Below are 9,213 nucleotides of genomic sequence, written 5' to 3'. Positions count from 1 at the left end.
ATTTTCCAAGTTTGTTAGAAATATATTTTTTTACAACTTATATGAAAAACAAATTTTAAATAAAAAAACTTGAAGTCGATTTACGCCTCCTAATTTTTTTTTTTTAAAAGTCTTACTGTTATAAAAAAAAACTAGTTAAAACTTTTTTTTAGTTTATAAAATTATTTTTCTCGACTAGACTATAATACTTATACAAAATGGTTAAGTAACAAATTATAATATGTTTTCTATTTACTTAACAATTTTATACCTCATTAAAAATATGGTAATAAACTTTTTTTCATTGGAAGTTTTGTAGTAAATCTTAAAACGCCAATAAAACTATTAAAAACTGTTCGAAAAGGTTGTAAAAATTCAACGAACTTGGAATTTAAACAGTAGTAATTTTTGCACAAAGCACTCTGATTTTCTTGTAAACAATGTTACTGTATTGGTAAACAATAACACTAAAGCAAAAACCTTGACAAGTTAATAATTACTATACTTTTTTTTTCTATAGTTAATAAAGCTTTATATTAATATTCATTTTCGGTACGAGTAGCTTATTTTAATTCAGAAAGATTAAGTGTCGTTGTGTTCTAGCTTTTGTTTAAGTTTTTTACAATATTTTTCAAACAATTTTACAAAATTTCTTTATCCGTAACACTTTTATAAAACGGTTATTTTACGTATCAATATCAGTATTGTTTTTTATTATACTTGACAAAGGCACACGGAACATTAATAAAAATAGTTAACAAGTTTATAACAACAACTTAAATTATAATATAGAAGCTTAAAATTATTTCTATTTTACTTAAGTCTTTATTTATAGCTTTTTAAAAATGAAAAATTAGTTCTAAAAATATTGTTTTATTATGCCTACATTTGTTGTTTTTTAATATTAACTTAAATTTAATCATAAATTAACTTAATTATAACATGTTTTTATGAAAACATATGTATAAGTGTATAAATTTTTAGAAGCTAGCCATTAATATTTTTTTAGAGTTTTGTAAATAACTTGTAATGAAGTTATTAACTTCAATAGTATTTCTTCTGTGCACAACATTAATCCAAAGGTTTGCTTAGTTTATAATAAGGTTGTCTTTCAACAAACTTAATGTAGCAAATAATGTATAATGTAAAATAAAAATTCTATAATTTTTTTTTTGTTTCACTTTAGAACTTGATTAATAAAGTGTATGTTCACTGTTTTTATGACGTGACTATAATATTTCATCAAAGACGATGATTACATTTACAATCTCAAATACATAAAAAGCTACATTAAAGTTTATACTGTTATAGTGTTTTTTGAGAAAACTTTCATTGAAAAGCTTAACATATCTTTAAAAGCTTTAAAACACAGAAACAATTTTAGCGATCAAACGCTTAAGCCCCAATAACAAAAGATTTAAACGAAATCTTTATTTTTGTTCCAAAACAGAGGTACAGCACAAGAAGTATCGGAATTTCTTTCAAACTTCAACTCCACAGCGGAAGTGAAATACTACGAATCTGTTGTGGCCGAATGGGAGTACAACACCGACATCAGAGATGAAACGCAAGCTGAAGCTGTTCGTTTGACTTTATATTTGTCTAAAGCAAAAATTCACATTAAAAAACAACTTTTAAAGCTATTTAAAACTTTAAATTACATAAGTACATAGCTTACACGAATTAAACATTTTCTTTATCTTTTTAGTATAGCTACGCCTGGTTTCAATAATATAGTTAATACTCAACATATTTGAAAAAAATAAATAAAAATTATGCTTTATAAAAAAAAATATATACCCCATTTACAACATTTACGAGCGCATAAAATATCGCAGCTTCTGTATTCGTAGATACTCTTTTTTTTAACTTTTAAAACTAACTATTTTATAATAATTTTACATTATCATAAAACGAGTATTGCTCAGTCAAACATACTATATAAATAGACAAGTTTTTTCGCCAATAAAATTTAAGCTTTTTAATTATTCACCTAAATTATCAGTATGTGCTCAGATAATTAACACTTGCTCTTTACAGAACGCCAAAAGTTCAGCACTAGCTAACTGGGAGAGTGAGCAAGCAAAAATAGCGCAAGGTTTGGACACTACTGGCGCTAGTGCTGAGGAGTTAAGATTAATCGGAAAGATCAAGGAAGAAGGAATCGGTGCTCTCAATGCAGAAGATCTTGATTCGGTTAGCTGAAGATCTAGTGTCAGATAATCAAAATAGTTTTTATGGTTGATAAAGTTAAGTGTCTTATTTTCTTTAAAGTAATTATCTAACTATAGAATATTTACAAACCAAAATTTATTTCTCATTGAATATTTTTGCACTTTATACTTTCCATACTTTAAGATAAATACAAAACGATCTTTATATTATTTAAGAAAATGAACAATAATTTATGTAGTTTAGAGTAACTTATTAATAAAAAAGTACATCTTAAAATTTTGTAGAAGTTTTTAAATCTAGAAAATAAAATTGATCTGTTTATTTAAATTTACAGAAATAAACTTCGAACTTAATCAAAATAATTTTTGGATTTAAGCTCGCCTTTGAAAATACACTTTATAAATCAAGTCTGTTAAATATTTATTTTTTCGAATGCATATTACAAATAGATAATTCGTTTTAAGATACAAAACAGACATTCAATATTCACAGTACACCAAAACAAACAGCAAAATGCAGACGACTTACAGCACAGCAAAAATTTGTGATGTTCCAGGCTATCAAGGATGCATGCCGCTTGATCCAGGTAAACAGCTTAAACATGTAAAAAAAATCTATTTAGTTCAACACTAAGTATTTTTACGTCGAAGTTTTACTTACTTAAAAGAATACAATAACTCTCAAAAAACATATAAATAAAATTATATAAAAATACCAGGTTAAAAGTTTCGGAAATTAGGCTTAAAGTCTCAAACTAAAACATAAACGCGTTTTAAGTTTAAAAAACGTTTATACATACTTTTATGATTGCAACGTTTAAAATTTTTTTGTAACTTTTTTAGTAAAAGATAATTTTAAAAAGGATTATTATTGAAAGTTTTGTTAGTGTTGACAAAAACCTACAATTCAAATTGATTAGTAAAAAACAGAAACTCTTTGTTTAGCAACTATTCAAGCTAATAATGTTTAAGCACCATGGCAATTTTCAACAGACCTGACAGAGATAATGGCGACAAGTCGAGATTACGATTTGTTGGAGGAAGTTTGGACAAAGTGGAGAGACGCGGCAGGTAAACCAATCAGGGAAGATTTCAAAACTTACGTGGACCTACAGAACAAAGCTGCAAGAGCAAATGGTAAAAAATCTTACGAAAATATGCTTTAGTTGTGTTTATAATTATAAAAAAGTATGTAAACCTGCCAGGAAATACTATTTTAAAGTTTTACGACTGCTTTCATACAACATCTGTTTGTTTATTTGCAGTAAGTCATACAGTTAAACAGCTTAAAACTTTTTTTGTAGTTACTTTTTAAACTAAGTAAAACAGAAACGAAAACTCAGTATACCAAAAATAAAATATCAATAAACAAAAATAACGCTTGAATACTTCAGTAGAATACATTTTTAAAATCAGGATACGCTGATGCAAAGGAATGGTGGTTGTCAGCATACGAGACTGAAGACATTGAACAGCAGTTTGAAGTACTCTGGGACGGAATCCTGCCTTTGTATGAACAACTACATGCCTATATTAGAAGGTTAGTAAAACTTATTATGAAATTATTATTCATAACTAAATGCTAACACCTTAAGTGATAATTAGAGTTTTAATTGAAAGTTTTAAACAAACAAAATTAGAAAAACTCTTTTAAAATTTTCCAAAAAAAGTTATGTGTCTAAAATAACGATTTTGAAAAACTAAAATACTTTATCAATCCGACTACTTTGCAGGAAGCTATACAACAAGTACAGACCAGGAGCAATAAATCTAAAAGGTCCCATACCGGCTCATCTCCTTGGCAACATGTGGGCTCAGGACTGGTCGGATATCTACGACCTCGTTGAGCCTTACCAGGGAAAAGTCAGACCTGACGCTACCGTCGGAATCCTTGAGAAAGTTTGAAAGCATGTTATCAGAACTTGGACTTTATATAATTAATGCATTGTAGTTTTGTAGTAAAATTTAGAACTAGAATATTCTAAAGTTTGTTTCATTATTTTTTTTGCTTATATGATAAAACGGTAAACTATTCGTATTAGATTGTAATAAATATCGACAATACTTACATATATTGTTTTTTATAAGTTCTTACAATTCTAAAACTCTTAATTTTATAAGTATTACATTTCAATTTTAAAGTAAAAACTACTTAAAAAACAAGCTAAATTACTACTAAGCTGCAAACAATTAAACTTTTATATGGCTGCGAAAATAAAAATTCAAAACAATTAAACTGTTCCAAGGGATGGACGGCACAGGACATGTTCCACAAGTCTGACGATTTCTTCACAGGTCTCGGGCTGATTCCGATGCCACAGGAGTTCTGGGATGACACAATGTACACGAAACCGGAAGGAAAAGAAGTCGTCTGCCACGCCTCTGCATGGGATTTCTACAACAGAAAAGACTTCAGGTTTTTTTTAAACTTTAGATGGTATATTTCGGTTGAAAATAAACGAAACTTATTATATTTTTCAATATAAACTTTAACCAGAAGAAAATATAATTTAAACTATTGTTAGAAAAAAAAAATACAATTATACTTTAAACATCATTTGGTACCTGAATAATATCTTTAATTTTTAACTAAAACATTAATGTTTGAACGCCAGAATTAAAATGTGTACGACCCTCACGCAACGAGACTTCGTGACGATCCACCACGAAATGGGTCACATTCAATACTACCTGCAGTACGCTCAGCAGCCAGTGACTTTCAGGGAGGGGGCAAACCCCGGTTTTCACGAAGCAGTCAGTTTGTTGAAAGTCGAACTAATGATAAGTTTTTAACTGGATGCAATTTCATGAAAACTAAACTTGCTCCCTTCGTTTGTGGCAAAGTGCTTATGAGCGTGCTGAAGGTAAAAAAAAGGACAAAAATGATTTTGTAACAAAATTTACAGAATTAAGATGTGCACAACTTTGACTCAAAGAGATTTTGTGACAATCCATCACGAGATGGGGCACATACAGTATTTCCTTCAGTACGCTCAGCAGCCTGTCACGTTTAGAGAGGGCGCCAACCCCGGTTTTCATGAAGCTGTAAGATTTTTAAGTAGTAAAAGTATTGAGCAAAAAGAGCTGTTTACATTGTTATGAGTGGACAAATGTTTAACTACAAGACATTTTTTGGTCGTTTCAATTATTTTAAGTCGCATGAGTTCTTGGTGATAACTTATAATTAATTTAAATCATTTTGCATGCATAAAAACTTCATGTTTCACACTTACAAGTACTATTTTGAATAGAAAATGATTAGCAAGTTGTACATTTTTTACAGGTTGGTGACACGTTGGCTTTGTCAGTAGGAACATTGGACCACCTGTACAAGTTGGGTCTGATAGACGAACCCAGCGACGATTTGGAGTCCGACATCAACTACCTGATGAGCATCGCGCTGGACAAGATCGCCTTCATCCCATTCGGTTACCTGATGGACAAGTGGAGATGGGACGTTTTCAGTGGCAGGGTTTGTGAATATTGTTTTTGTTTTGGTAGAGTCAAAACTTTGTAGTTTTTTAAAGAGAACGTTTTTTGATATATAATCAAGTTATAGTTTTAAGTATAAGTAACGTAATAAGTTTAATGAAAGTTATAAATGATAAAAAAGAATGAATTTATCAAAGCTTAGAAAAGTTTTAGTCGCGTAAAACTTTAGGTGTTTTAAATATGTAATTTTTAAATCTAGTTTTCTAGTCTTAAGAATAAAAATCATACGCTATTTTTTCTAATAAACAGCTTTTTTTATTTAATAAGTATACTTAGCTGTTTTTAGTACTAATCAGTGTACTTATTTACTTAAGTTATCTTGATATAAAACTTTTAACATTATTATTCAATTTATAAGTGGCGTAGTTAAAGTCAACTAAAATTTTAGATCCATTAGCTCAAAAAGTCTACATCTACATTAAATAGCTGTGATGTGAATAAATTACTAACACACCTTTTGATTTAGTTGTGCTAATAAAGTTTTTTAAGCTTTATGATTTAAAACAAAACGTAAAATATGCAAAACACATAGGTAAACGAAAAGAACTGGAACGAAGCTTGGTGGGATTACAGGAGAAAGTATCAGGGACTCACTCCTCCGAATCAGAGGACTGAACTTGATTTTGATCCTGCTTCCAAGTTCCACATCTCCAACAACGTACCATATATCAGGTTATTAAATTCTTACAGTATTTCAAAGTTAATGGTTGCTTAAATTGAGTTTTTTTTTCAGAACAAAAACTAATTTCTGATCAAAGTTGTAATTCGATTATTTGATTACAAATTGTTTTTTTATTGTTTTATACTTTGAAATATCAAAAAAAGTAAACATTTTAATAAAAACAAATAAAATTTACAGGCGTATAGACAATTTTCAAGATAAGATAGTTTTATTTTATACATAATACTTATACTCACAAAACTATCTTCTTCCTTCCGACAACCCGTTTTTTGTTTCAGATATTTCGTGAGTTACATCGTTCAGTTCCAGTTTTACGAGCAAATGTGCAAGGAAAGCGGTTATGACGTCATAAACCAGCCTCTTTACAAGTGCGACTTCAATGGAAGCATGGCTGCCGGTCAAAAATTCAGGTGAATTGTGACGTCGTCTTAACAATGATTCAAGCTTAAATTTACAAATGATGATAAGTCTTACCTACTTTTTTTAGTTATTATAAAACAATGTGTTTAGTATAAAACTGCTACTGTTGATACTTCTGTAACATACGATTATATTAAAATTTAAACCTACAAAAACTCAGTAACACCTCTTTTTCTTTAATTTTTTTTATGTTATCACCTACTAATATTAATTTTAAAAAACTTAGCAGCTACCAACAAGCAACACATCTCATTATAAATTTTTTACAGCGACATGCTGTCACTTGGATCGAGCAAGATATGGGAGGACGCGATGGAGCAGCTGACGGGCACGAGGATTATGTCGTCACAATCGCTGTTCAACTACTTCGAGCCATTGTACGAGTTTTTGAAGGCGGAAAACGAGAAGAACGGGGAAGTGATCGGGTGGCCCGAGTACTCGTGGGAGCCGGATGTGGACGGTTGGTTGCGGTTGATGTTTGAAGTAACACAACTAAGTTTTGAGATTTTCGTAAATTTGAGAACAATAATAAATAAATACAAAGAGGAGTTTTATTTAAACTTGTATTTTATTCATTTGCTTAAAACTATACTGGACAATAGAGGTATAGTTCAAAGGTAAGTCACATTTTTTAAACAAATATTTTTTATAGTGTGTTTCTAATAAGTACGTTTCTTTATAAAAGTCTCAAGTATTATTAGAGCGAACACTGACAATAGATTGTTTTTACTTCTACTAAAGCTTTGATAAAATTAAAATACATTTAGAAAACGGTAATTTGAAAAATTACAACAAAGTGCGTTTGGATATTTGAATGAAATACGTATAAACTACATTTCTCTTATTAATGATTTTTCTTATTTACTAAATTCTAAAGCATTTTTATATAAATTTTAGCACAAAATAACTTAAATTTATAAAACTATTGGTATTTCGAGTATAAACTAAACACAATGGTTTCAAACAATTAAACAGCCGTTTAGTTTATACAACAGTTTCTTTTCACTTAATCTTTAAAATCGTCATAAGGTCGATTGGAGTCAGTAAACAAACACAAATTTCATTAGCATGAATAAGCAAATATGCATAACAATTTAACCAAGGTCGTTGCCATTTAAAATGTTTTGTTTGCATTTTTAAACGTTTTTAGATCTAAACAACCACTATAACAACAACAAAAAATTTGTTGTCACGTAACTTTTATGTTTTTTTAAATCTTAATTACATCAGAGAGATATAACTTCTTTTTTTCTAATATTAGTACTTAAAAATGTGTTACGTTTATATCTAAAATAAAAAAATATTTAAAACCTTTTTCAACACAAAATTGTTTGCCTAAAAGCCAGATCAGTAATTTTTTTTTTAACATACTTTTACCTCTTTTTTAAATAAAATTAAGCAAAATAACTCAAAACTATTTTACAGATTATTCAGCAAGTTCCACGCTATCAGCATCAATTCTAATGAGCTCTGTGGCAATGTTCTTAAGTTATTTTATGTAATATTTTACTTTATTTTATTTATCGTTTATGTGTTTTTGAATAAAAGTATGACAAAACATCACATTTAAATGTATAATTTTTAACAGATTATATAATTTAGACGATTTAAAAAAGTCACATTATTTCATTAAAAAATCAACCAACTTTTAAAACTAAGTTATTATTCCTTAAACAACATTTATTAAACAGCATGAAAGTTCTAAATTTGTTTTGTAGATTTATTACACAGTAGAATATATAGCTTTACACTAATGTTAAGTTTAAAGAATTACAACATTATTCTTGAACACATAAATTCCTTTTGAAATAGCAAAGCTATAAGAAAAAACTCTTGTTTAATTCTAAAATACCATAAAAAGTTTCTAGAGGATATAATATGATATTATAAAATAGCTAAAGTTCATTTTAACAGTTTTATTTCAGTAACAGCAAAGTAGTGTTTGTATTGACTGTACTTATTTACAATAAAATCAACTTACTTTATTCACATCTATATTCAAAAAAGAAATAAAAGTTTATTTTAAAATATAATTTTTTAAACGCAAAGCATTGTAAACATTTGCTTATAACCAAATTTTCGACTTTAATTTTTTTAACTAATGTTGAACAATAATATTAAATAGTTTATTTTATAATAATATTAAGTGATATTTTAAGGATTACAACATTGTCGTTGAACACATAAATTCCTTCTAATTAGCAAAACTATAAGAATAACTCTTGTTCAACTCTAAAATCTTATAAAAAATTTCTTAAGGATCTAATATGATACTATAAAATAGCTAAAAAGCATTTTAACAATTTTTTCAGTAACATCAAAGTAGTGTTTGTAAAATTGACTGTATTGACTGTTCTTTTTTGAAATAAAGTACTTTATTCACATCTATATTTAAATAAGAAATAAAAGTTTATTAAAATAAAAATTTGTAAACGCAATTATAGTAAACACTTGCTTATCACTTGC

The 9,213-nt window shown here is 28.2% G+C and overlaps 1 protein-coding gene across 1 annotated transcript; it reads left to right on the top strand.

Moving 5' to 3' along the window:
* The first annotated feature begins 1,008 nt into the window (after window positions 1-1,008).
* LOC145838734 (angiotensin-converting enzyme-like) lies at window positions 1,009-8,349 on the top strand. The gene is made up of 14 exons (XM_082946356.1): window positions 1,009-1,013; window positions 1,430-1,559; window positions 2,020-2,175; window positions 2,647-2,740; window positions 3,147-3,290; window positions 3,570-3,693; window positions 3,887-4,052; window positions 4,400-4,569; window positions 5,060-5,198; window positions 5,437-5,625; window positions 6,178-6,317; window positions 6,606-6,737; window positions 7,017-7,207; window positions 8,336-8,349. The coding sequence occupies exons 1-14, from the start codon at window positions 1,009-1,011 to the stop codon at window positions 8,347-8,349; spliced, it is 1,794 nt and encodes a 597-aa protein (XP_082802482.1).
* Window positions 8,350-9,213: the final 864 nt, after the last annotated feature.

Source organism: Thalia democratica, chromosome 6, assembly GCF_965202585.1.
Source record: "Thalia democratica chromosome 6, ktThaDemo2.hap1.1, whole genome shotgun sequence".
Taxonomy (NCBI): domain Eukaryota; kingdom Metazoa; phylum Chordata; class Thaliacea; order Salpida; family Salpidae; genus Thalia; species Thalia democratica.
Note: the sequence above shows the minus strand (reverse complement) of the source record. Positions and strands in the feature narration are given on the sequence as shown.